The 12162-nt window shown below is 20.1% G+C and overlaps 3 protein-coding genes across 3 annotated transcripts; all 3 read left to right on the top strand. All coding sequences in view use genetic code 6, as the record gives it.

Annotated features, from left to right (window-relative positions):
• Nucleotides 1–2298: 2298 nt before the first annotated feature.
• Nucleotides 2299–3588, top strand: TTHERM_00327070 (transmembrane protein, putative; the record flags this gene model as incomplete). Its single annotated transcript, XM_001026470.2, has 1 exon — nucleotides 2299–3588. The coding sequence occupies one exon, from the start codon at nucleotides 2299–2301 to the stop codon at nucleotides 3586–3588; it is 1290 nt and encodes a 429-aa protein (XP_001026470.2).
• Nucleotides 3589–4356: 768 nt separating this feature from the next.
• On the top strand, nucleotides 4357–7044 carry TTHERM_00327060 (hypothetical protein; the record flags this gene model as incomplete). Its single annotated transcript, XM_001026469.2, has 9 exons — nucleotides 4357–4753; nucleotides 4839–5138; nucleotides 5219–5356; nucleotides 5409–5653; nucleotides 5711–5815; nucleotides 5881–6017; nucleotides 6071–6213; nucleotides 6289–6463; nucleotides 6516–7044. 9 exons carry the CDS (start codon nucleotides 4357–4359, stop codon nucleotides 7042–7044), a joined length of 2169 nt encoding a protein of 722 aa, XP_001026469.2.
• An 863-nt stretch (nucleotides 7045–7907) lies between these two features.
• TTHERM_00327050 (kinase domain protein) lies at nucleotides 7908–10810 on the top strand (the record flags this gene model as incomplete). The annotated part of the gene is made up of 18 exons (XM_001026468.2): nucleotides 7908–8005; nucleotides 8061–8110; nucleotides 8167–8256; nucleotides 8312–8401; nucleotides 8467–8556; nucleotides 8614–8703; nucleotides 8760–8849; nucleotides 8947–9036; nucleotides 9092–9181; nucleotides 9371–9460; nucleotides 9515–9607; nucleotides 9672–9761; nucleotides 10032–10121; nucleotides 10170–10259; nucleotides 10314–10403; nucleotides 10452–10541; nucleotides 10592–10678; nucleotides 10741–10810. Exons 1-18 carry the CDS (start codon nucleotides 7979–7981, stop codon nucleotides 10808–10810), a joined length of 1497 nt encoding a protein of 498 aa, XP_001026468.2. The 5' UTR covers nucleotides 7908–7978.
• Between the last annotated feature and the right edge of the window lie 1352 nt (nucleotides 10811–12162).

Raw genomic sequence — 12162 nt, 5'->3', positions numbered from 1 at the left:
ATATTGTAAATTAAATTTTTACAAAAGAAAACTAATGTAATAAACTGTGAATTGATAAATAAGAAAAATAATAATGTTAAAATTGTTACCCTTTCCATCAAACATTTTTTTTATCATAAATCATATTGATTTCTTCATTAAATAAGCTTTGAAACAATTAATTTTTTATGTTTTCAAATAAGCTAAATATGATTTTAATTTAATATGATTAGCTAATTAGAAAATGGTTCAAATATTAAACCTATGCTGACCTAATTTTCTTAACTAATCTAAGGAATATAGACTTATATTAATTTCTATTAAAAATTGAAATATTAATTAATTATTGTAATATTAATTAGGTTATCATCAGATTTTTTTGTTTCTCAATTGATTTATTAATTCATTATAAAGATGATTCGTTTTGTATTAAAATTTTTTAATATTTTCTGCTCATTTATAAGTTATAATACCAAATTACTCAATCATTATAAATAATATAAACTACTTAATGTGTTATTTGATTCGAAAATATATTACATAACATAAAATTATAAAAAAACACATTATAAGTCAATTAGAAAATTTATAATGAATGCCTCTATGTATGAATATCAACCACCTATTGTTTCAAATTTTTGAATATTTGAAGGAGTGTTTGTGGTAGTTAAGAAACTTATTGCTCATTCATGAATTTAGTTTATAATTTTTTTAAATTAATAACTAAATGTATAATTATAATTTTTTTCAAATATTTATTTATTGCTTTTTGTATTTATATTGATTTCTATCTAAATTATAAATATTATATCTATAAATTCATTTATATCATTGGCAATTAAAATATTTTGTATTCAAATTTTATACCATTATCACAAATTTTAAATTTATTAATAGTAAAATTCAATGATTAGATTATATAAAAAATAGCTATCTTAATAGGATGTAAGTTATTAATTTTCAGGTTATTTTTTCTTACTTTACAAATCAAATTTTTAATTATGTAAACCAAATAATTTGTTACAATAATTTCATTCTTTTTCTTAAAAGAGTTTTAATTTTAAATAATATATTCTTCTTCATTTTTTAGAGGATTGTGCTAAAATAGTAAGTTAGTTATCAATTTATGTTTAATTTTTTAATTCCTTTTTAAATATAAACTTTCAATAATTTTTTCTAAATTAACTGAAATTATTTATTATTTTATATTTTTAGATTTATTAGAAAAAATGAATTGTATTTGTTAAAAAAATAAACAACAAATTATTTTAGGTAACGATTTTAAGTTCTAAATTAAATGTTTCTATTTTCTTAATAGATTAAAATAAAATTTATTATAATGAATACATACTTAATTATATTATTGATAGTTTTAATTTGAATTTTCACCAAACATAAATTATTTTTTAAAAGTTTTAGGCTTAGTGTTTGTTTGATTAAAGCATTTTAATTTTTTATCTTAAAAATAATTTATGAATTCAAAATTTTATAACAGCTCAGAAATTATAATGATAAATTTACAAAAAATATATGTAGCAAATATAAAAAATGCATAATACTTAACAAAGAAGAATTTTAAAATGTAATAACTTAATTGAAGTCAATATTTTAATTAATTTTGAATAAATAAAATAATAATTAATAGAAACCATATTATTAACCTTAAATAAGTAAATTATATTTTCTACTTATAAAATATTATTACTGTAAAAAATTTTTAATTAGCTTAAAATCTTATTGGAATTAATTAAAAAAATTGTTTTTTAGAAATTTGATTTAAGCAGGGGTTAAAAGTTGAAGGAGGACCTTAATATATGAGAATCAATAGTATATAATAATTCATAATTTAATTATACTTATTAAATAACAGCAAAATATTGATTGATCCACAACTTAATTAAATATAAAGTACCAATATTGATATCAGTTTTTTTAAATTGAAATCAAAATATTTAAATTAAGAACCTTTTTCTATCTAATAACAAATTGTAATTAAGATAGATTTTAAGAAAAAAAAAATGATTAAAGGATGTCTTAAACAATTAAGAATTAGAATATCTGACATAATTTAATATTAAGTTTCATAAAATAATTTATGATTTTGGAGCTAATGACAAAAAGAATTGATTTTAATAATTTTTGTGGTTGATTATCAAGCTTAAATATTGATTAGTAAAAAATATATATTTTAAAATATAATGCCTTCCAAAGGATATATTTGATCAATAAAGAAAATAAGAATTTCCACGTTTAAAATAAAAATAAATTCCCTTTCAGAAAGATTTAATTAAAGGTAAAAAAAATTGAATTATAAAGAAAATGAAAGGATCTATTAAATTTAATATCATAGGATTAGTTATAGTGCTATCTTTACTTATATAGGGTATAGAATGCGCAATCAACACAAGCCCTCATAGAAAAGTTACTTTACTCACTTATTATAGTGATTTCATTGATTCTATAATGGGATTAATTGAAGATATTGCTTTAGATTTCATAGTTCCTGCATATCAATATATAAAATCTCATACAGTTTTAAATTACATGTTTTTTACTCTTCTCATTATGCTATGCGTGTTCAATATCTTAAGTAATTTTAACCACATTTTTAAAAGCAATAAGAAAGTAAAGTTCGTAGCTAATTAGGATATCCCTAAAGATTCAAAGTAGCTTTAGAAACAAATAAGATCTTTAAGAGAGGCAGTTAGTTATCTTAAATAGCAAGCATTAAAGCACTAGTCTGGAGAAATTCCTGTCTAATAAATGGCTGGGCAAAATAACTAATTTTAACATTAGCAAGCCACCACCTAAAACGTTTAAGTGTAATTAGACCCTCAAGTAGAATAGAGAATAATTAAGAACTAATAAAATATTGATTCATTAAAATTGAATCTAATGAAGATTGTTGAAATTTAGTAGGATCTATAAAAATCAATCGTAGAATCTTAACGTGAAGTAGCTTAAGATATTCAAGCTGTTAGAACTAACAAGCCTGTAAAGAAAATAGCTAGTGGTTAGCCTCATAGTTCTCAACTTGACTCTTCTTAATAAAAGACAGGTCATAGTAATAGCAGATAGAGTTCTACATCTTTTTTGGAGGAGTCAAACGAAAATAAACTTCATTAAATGGCAGCTGAATAAGTTATATAGCAGCAATAGCAACAGCAAGAAAAGTAGGCTATTTTATAATAATAGCAACTGTTAAATTAGCAAAGATAGATGCAATAAAATTAATAGAAAATTTACACAGAACAAGCCTAATAACAATAATAATAATAAGAAGAAAGAGAAAAACCAGTATAATAATAATTATAGTAAAATTAAGACTTAAAGACTTTAAACCCTCCTCTTGCAAACTAATCAGAAATTACTAATTAAAATTAATTACCTCCAACTACTACAGTACCTTAAGTTGAAAATGCTAATGAAGTATAAGATTAGCATCCTCATGTTAATGATCCTTTTGCAGCTCAATCTGCTTTCAGTAGACCTCCACCTCAAAGGCCAACTCCTTTTGGTGGAAGATAGCCTCCAAGTTTAATGAATAAAAAGCAGCCTGTGAGAAATATGCCTGCAAGTAATGCACCAGTTGTTTTACCACCAAAGTGATTATCTTAATTGTTAAATAAATAAATAACCTAACAAATATTAATATTCAAATAAAATTATATGGTTTATTTATAATAGAAAGTTTTTTGAAGAAAAATGTTATTCAGTTTATTTTATCATTTAAAAATTAATTTTGTTATTTGAAAAACAAATTAAAATAATTAATGTTTGTTTAAACAAACATATTTGTTTTCAATTTAAAATTTTAAAGTTTAAATAATAAATTTTAAAGTTTAAATAATAAATTTTAAATTACTATCTCATTTTAAAATGTTATGATTTATTCTTAGATTAACCTGATATTGGAGTTAGTTTTTTGATACATTTAAAATAAATAAATAAATATCTTTAACAAACAAGATTATGAAAATTATAAAATAATTATTTTTTATCACTTTTTGTAACTTGATTTATTGAATTTTCTTGGTTGATTAGATTTTTTATTTAGAAGGAAATTTTAAATAAAAAAATTAAAACCTAAGACATTATTTATAAAAACTGATTGATTTTTATGTTTAAAGTAATCAGATTAAATTTTATAAATATAGTTCAATTTATTAATATTTAATTAATCTTTTGATTATCGAAACAAAGAATCAACACTATTACTAACTAAATCAATATTTATTAATCTTTTGTTCGCAGTTGTTTTATTATTTAAAACTTAGGAGTTATTAATAATTATTATAATAACGTTTAGTTATATTGTATTAGATTTAGCGTTATAATAAAAAAACTATTTGAACTTAACAATTTAGAATAAGGAAAATGCTAAGCAAGCAGTAGAGCGATTTTAAAAGGGATATTAATAATAAATCAGAGCTTAAACTGCCAAGATTACTAAATAACAATAGCTCTGATTTAATATCTAATAGAAACACTAACAATGGAGATACTACTAAAATATAATTTAGCATGAATGCTTCTATACTAAATGGGTCTATGTCGACAAATAATACTTCTAAATTTAGAAGAGCAAAATATTTTTTAGATAATTCGATTATATCTGAGTAAACTGGTTAAGATATCGCTTAAAAAATGGAATACATAAATCTTCATGAGCAAAAGAAAATTATGCAACCTGAATTAGAAACAGATTTTGATTTAGCTAATTTTCTTCTAAGCAAAAATGAAAAAGACAACAAAAATTTACCATAACATTATAGTATGGAATTATTTAAATAAATTCTTTATTATGAATAAAGAGTTATTGTAGAGATTTTTTTATTTTTATTTTTAATCCAAAATAGTGCTACAAGATGATCTGAAAACATATTTTAACGTTGAAAAAAAACCTGTTTATGCTAAGATAAGCACAGTAGGTAAAACCTTCCCTTTGAAAGTGAAAGTAACAGCTACTGAGGGAACATATGACTTTCATTTTTCGTTCTTTGAACCATTTCCTGACAAAGAGAAGCAATCAGAAGAATTCCCTTAAAGAAAAGAGCATCTTTATAAATTTTTAAAACCAAAATAATTTTCATAATGGGCATATTTTTGTTTGACATCAAAAGATTCAGCTAAAATAGAGTTGAAAGTGTGGTTTACAAGTAATTAAAATAAATTTATTGGCATTTTTTACTTAATAAAACTAAATTTGGAATAACATTTTCTATAAAAAATATAAAAGACCAGAAACTTGAGAAATTCAGATCATAATTTAAGTCAACTTCTAATAAGATTGCTAATAATTAATCATTATCACTGAAAGAAAAACTTAAAATAGAACTGAGTGAATAAGAAAAGAAAGCTCTTTACTTAGAAGTTAGTAATATTAATCTTTATTTTGATAAAATAAATTTAAAAACTATTGTTTAAAGTGTAAATAAAGCAAAAGAAATTCTAGAAATTAAAAATGCAAGACCAGCAAATCATCGACAGAAATAAAGAGCTAGCTGCAAATTATCATTTATTGCAGAAAAAGAAAGAATTTGACCACATTCTTCACAAATAAAGGTGTGAGGAAGTTATTCGTAGAAGTATCTCTTAATAGTTACTAAATTACTAAGAAAAGTACTAAAAATATTTTTCAAAAGTGATAAATCATAGGATTAATCTCGAAAAAGTTAAATAAATTTTACCTATTTTAAAAGTGAAATAAAATATTATTTTAATTTAAAAGGTTGCAAGAAAAAAATTCTAACAAGAAGTGAATACCTTAGCATTTAATTGGATACCGTTTATTAAACTTGCTATCATTTGTGACAAATTATAAGAAAAAATATATGTAATAAAGATAATTTAAATGGTAAATTTAGATGAAAATTATTTATTTTTATTAATAAAAAATAGGTTAGTAAACTTGCTAGTATTTTTAAAGGAAGAAGAGTAAGAGCCTTTGAAGAGCTAGTTAGAACATTTAAAGGGAAAAAGTTTGAAATAAAACCTTACATGAACGATAAATAGAGACTCATGTCTGACATATTATTGTAAATTACTTTATAATATTTTTATTTTTCATAGTTTCCTTATTAAAAAATAGATCTATGAATGTAAAAGCCAAGTAAATTAAAAAAATAAAAAAGAAAATGGCTGCAAAAGTACTTATCTACTTCGTACATAACTAAAAGCAAAATAGTGTTCTCAACACAATAGTTGCTTTATCCAAAAAAATGTTGCATTAAGGTTTTATTTTTTATTTAATTGCTTAAATTTCATTAAATTCATTAACTTATTTATGAATATAAAAAAAATAAATAGTTCAGTTAATTCAAAAAAAGCGCCGCTAAACTGTAAACTTACATTAGTTTATTACAATGAAAATGCTAGATGGATTATTTGAGCAACTTAAGGATGAAGATTTTAAGAAGAAATAATTAGCTACATCTGCAACTTAGACAACTGATTTATCATATTACATAAATTTTATTAAAAAGTAATAAAACTTTTATCGTTGTAAAAAAGGTTTAAATTTAATTTTATTAAAGAAAAGACAAACAAATTTTAGTTAAAGAATTCTTGAAGATTGTAAAGGAAAAATTTAAGCATTATTTATCACTAAGCACGGGAAAGAGACCCCCTATTACAGAAGAAGACTTAAAATTTATGGAAATAGAAGCAAAAACCATGAAGAAAGATGTTGCAGATATGTTAGATATTAGGGTAGTCAACAGGAAAGAGATAGTTTATGAAGCTGTAGAAATTATGGATGAAGTTAAGAAAAAAGAAGAATTAGAAAAAAAGTAATAAGAAGCCGATGATGCTGAGATGAATGAATAAATTGATCATGATTAAAAAAATAGTTTAACTTAGAAATACAGTCAGTTTGATACTAAATATAAATTAGATAACAGAGACTGGAACCTACTCGAAATAGTAAGGAACACATAAGCTAAAATAAGAATTATATAAAGTAGACATATCCTTAGAGATCTACTTATTTAAAGACTAACAGAAATTAAAGCTGAAAAAGATGAAGGCTTAAATCAAATTTATTTAACTTAAAATAATTAATGAGCAAAAATATTTTTAACTTTATAAATTAATTTTAAATAAAAATATTATAAATGATAATAATTACTTGATTAATATTAAGAGAGTGTTTATTTTAATAATATACTCTAATTGTACGACAATCAAATAAAGAATGCTAAGAAAATTTATTAAGCTTAAAAATAGCAAATCGAAGAGTATTTTTAAAATAATATTTTTTAGTATGCTTTTTTGAGTTTTTATCTTTTCTTAAAGTTTACTTTGGATAAATTATATAAATTTTATTAATTGACGTCTCTCTATCTTAAAAATTAATGAGTTCAATTAAATTTAAACTAATTTTTAGTTACTAAAATGTAAATATGATAAAAAAATTATTTTATAATGTTAAAAGCTAGATTTATAAATTATTAAAGTTTTTTAGTTTTTTTCAATTTTAATTGCTATCATTTTTACATGTAGAATTATATTTTTATTTAAATTTATATTTAAGAGAGAAAATGATTTTATGAAATGCTTCAAATACTAAATTATTTAAAAGTAAAAATATTTGATAAGAACTATGATACTTTTAATTTTAACTTATATTTTAATAATTAAAATTATAATTATAAAATTTTGTGATATTTAATTTAACTAAATAATTTAATAAAGTTTTTTTTAATTATAATAATTTTTACTGAGAGAAATATCTTTTTATTTAATCTATCTATCGTTAAGATGTAAAAATAATGAAATAAAATCACTTCAAATATTAAGATAGTTTTTATATAAAAGTAAAAAATATTTGATCATTAAAGCTCCTTTCAATTATTTTTAATTTTATGTGGTAAAAAATTCTTTTATCAGAAATAATAAAAGATATTTATATTAAATAGGTATTAATATTTCAAAATCCAAAATTAAACTTCATAACTTTTTAGTATATTTAAAGCTTAAAAAGTAGACTTGTTAAACTATGTTAGCAGTGAACTCCGTTAGTGAAGTATATTTAACTTAAATTGAATTAGTATCAAATATCAACTTTCTAATGTTAATAGTTTGCTAGTTGTTAAATTTCTAATTTAGAATCTATAACTTTGAAACTAAGGTACTTTAATAAATTTAAATTCTGTCAAATATTCTAAATGAGTTTTATTAATTAAGTTAAGCAACTTTTAATGATAAAGAAATGCAAAACCTAGTAGATTGTTTTGAAAAGTGCTCTAAGCTGACATATCTTTCAATCCAAATAAAGTTAGTTTTAATGATATTTCTTTCTTTCTTAAAATATGATATATTTATATATCAGTCCTTCTGCTATAGATGATCAAAATATCAAACTATTTCTGACAGGTATACAAAAATTAACCTTGTTAAAAAATTTACAGCTTGATTTAAAGTAATTTGCAAATTTTTTAGTTTTAAAAAGATATTAATAACTTATTTAATAAAAAATTTTATTAGTTTAAATTGTTCACAAAGCTATGGAATTTTAGAGTTAGGATTTAACTTATAATTTATGTATAATCTTACAGATTTAGATTTAAACTTATCGTAATATTAAATGATTTCAATAATACTTTTAGTGGATATTTCATTTTATTTCTTTAGCAATCATTTGATTTCAAATAATGGAGCCTTATGCTTAGTAAAAAGTTTAGAAAATTGTCAAAATATTTAAACTCTAAAATTATTATTAAGGTATTTAGATTTTATTTCTAATCTTTAAATCTTTGAGATTTTTATTTTTTTAAAAGAGGAGCAGGGATTTCAGAAAAAGGAATAGCTGATATTTTTTAAGGTATTTGCTAAAATAAAAACTTAACCTCGCTAACAATAGATCTTGAGTAAATTAATTTTTATTTTAATTTAAAAATATTAACATCATAATTATTTAAGTTGATACAAAATTATTTTAAAAATTGAATTTTTTTTATGGTAAAGTCACAACTAAATAGGATGCTAAGGAGCTACTGATATAGGTATAAACCTGGCTTAGCTTAAGCAACTTAAAATTTTAGTATTAGAAATAAAGTATATTAATTCAATAAAAATGTAACCAAGTGTTTTATTACAAATTTTTAATTAGCTTTAATTAAATCAGAGATGAAGGCATTAAAAATTTAGGTGAAGGAATAAAATAAATAAAATCATTGGTTGTGCTACATTTATTTTTAAGGTATCAATAAATTTATCATTATTTTTAATAAATTAAATAGAGCCTTTTATTTCTTACTGATTTACTTTAGATTATTTGTTTATTTAGAAAATTCATTTTATACTTTTAAAAGTTGATTTATTTATTTTTTTTTTTTTTTTCAGTAGTTTCTAAATTATCAAATTAAATAATCTTAATATTTTTTAATAGATATAACTATTTTACAAATGCAGGAGTTTCTTAATTGGGGAACTGTATTGGTTAATGTGAGAATATGTAAAGTTTAATCCTCGATTTTGGGTATATTTTTTATTTATTTTACTTAAATTGTTGAAAATAAATTTAAAATTTAAGGTTTAATAAATTATTGTCTGATGAAAATAATTTTGAATTAATTTCCTGTCTTGCATCAAACAAAAATCTAAATAAGTTGCAACTTGAATTGAAGTAATTATCTATTTATTAAAAAAAACTTATTTATAAATATAATTAAATTATTTAATGAGCTTAGTAGTTGTTAAATCGATTCTTAGATTGCTGCTAAAATAGGAAAAGGATTGAGTTAATTATTTAACCTAAAAAAACTGACCCTTAGACTTAAGTAAATTTATCTTTTTATAAAAATGCATAAGTTTGAGTTAGACTAGATAATTTAAAATTTAAATGAAATAAATTCTTTAAATATATTCCTTAATTTGAAATTATTTTAAATTTTTGGCAAATTAATTGTAAATTTTAAAAATTATTTTATTTTGGCATAGCAGTTTAAGTAATTGTTATAAAATCAATAATGCTAGCAGAACTTATAATACTTTATACTATATTTAAATTTTAATCAATCAATTTAATTAATCACTTAATAAAAAATTAGCTACAATACTATTGAATATGTTGGAGTTTGCCATTTAGCTGATTATTTAAGTTTATGCTAAAATCTAAATGAATTGAATTTAAACTTAGAGTAATAAATTTTTATATATTTTATTTAATATAATTTATTACTAATAAGATAAAATAAAATTGGAGACTAAGGTGTAATAGGACTGACTTCTAACATAAAAAAAATACAAAATTTGCAATATCTTTCCTTAGATTTAAAGTAGAAATTTCTATTCTAAAATTTAAAATAATTAAAAATATATCAATTTTTAAGAAACGTTTAATTAGGTAATTAAGGAATAGAATAATTAGCTTTAAACTTAGGAAATCACTCTAATCTTATACAACTAAAACTACATTTACAGTAATAGATATTAATAGTATGTTTTGATTAATTTACATTTAAATTTAGTGGAAACAATATTGAAGATAAAGGAGGATTTAGTTTAGGGTTTAACTTGGGGTTAAGTAAAAGTCTTTAGATTTTATAGTTATTTATAGGGTAAAATTATATTTTTAAATAAAATATAATATAAAATTTTTTTATAAAAGAGCAAATAAATTAACTGATTTTGGTAAAAATTAAATGTTCTCGAATCTTAAAAATAGCAAATAATTAATTGCTTTAAATATTGCTAAGTAAATTATTTAATTTTTAATCAAATTTACAATAATTTATATATTTTTTAAATTTAATATAGGAGAAACTCTATCAATTAAATTACAAAAAATAAGCTCCTTAAGATGCTTAGACTTACAAATTTAACTTGAAAATGAAATTGTTTTTATTTAATTAAAGCTTTTAATATATTATTATTTAAGTAAATTATTTATTTTGATAATTTTTGCAAAAAATTTATAAAAATGCAACTAAAAATGTGTATAATTTTAATTATTACCAATTCTACATTAAAAATTGAGAAAAATCTTTCAACATGTATAATTTCTAAGAATTAAATTATATAAATGAAGATAATAAGATATGCTTTATGAATTTAGACTTTTCTTTTGAATGATATCATTAAATATAGTAAAATGAATTAATAATTATTTTTGTTTTTATTAATATTTTTTTTGAAGTATCTTTGAATCGATTTTTTTTGTGTATGTTTTATTTGAAGAAAATATTTGATTTCAATGTTAGAACTTATATTTTTAATTATGGTAAGAAGCTATTTTAATTAAATAACAGGATTAAATAAATTTTTTTATTATTTTTTTATATAGTTCATTTTATTTTTACAAATTCATAGCAAATAAAAAATCATAAAATTGCAAAATCAAAAAATAAATATTTTTTTCTTTTGAGAAAATATTATTTTAATTTTAAAAACACTAATCCCTCACTCACTTACTTTACTTCCCTAAAAGAATTACAAAAATTAAACTTTTTGATTTCTCAACATATTTAAGTTTAAAATAATAATTTAAAAATACTAATAATAATTCATAAATGATAAAAGTTTTATTATTATAATTAGTTATTATTTCTAAAAAACAAAAAAAGGAGTCTAGAATTATCATAATCATCATAGACAATCTTTTATGACTTTTGATAAATTTTTTTACTATTTTTAAAACCCACATATCTTTTTTGTGAATTTGTGATTTTTAGAAAATATAAAGTAGTATGTAAGTACCATTTTCATTTATAAACAAATTTTTTTAATTTTTCAATTAAAAGAAATAAAAAAGTAATTATAAAATCCTTCATTTTAATTGAAAATATATAATACAAAGGTTGATTTATTGATAGTTTAATCGATCAATAATCATATAAATCATATAATACATAGGAAATGTTAAGAGGTATCAGATTGGATAGTTGGTTTTAAAATATTTGTATTTCTAATATAGTTTTATAGAGAAAGTTAATTTAAGGAATTTATTAAGCATTAATTTAGAAGCTTTTGGGATAGAATTAAGTTAATTAATTTAGTATAATTTTTTATAATTTAATATCTCTAATTTTGTTTTTGATTGTAATAAAATCGAATTTTTATTATTAGTAATCCAATTTATTTTATTAGATTGTATTTAGTAAAAGATTTAATATTTCTTAATTACTCTACTCGTTGATTTATATTTTTGTAGTATCCTAAAAAGTACTAATTCCAAAATCA

The sequence above is a fragment of the Tetrahymena thermophila genome, assembly GCF_000189635.1.
Source record: "Tetrahymena thermophila SB210 genomic scaffold scf_8254010, whole genome shotgun sequence".
Taxonomy (NCBI): Eukaryota; Ciliophora; class Oligohymenophorea; order Hymenostomatida; family Tetrahymenidae; genus Tetrahymena; species Tetrahymena thermophila.
The sequence above is the reverse complement of the archived record's forward strand: the minus strand, read 5'-3'. Positions and strand labels throughout refer to the sequence as shown.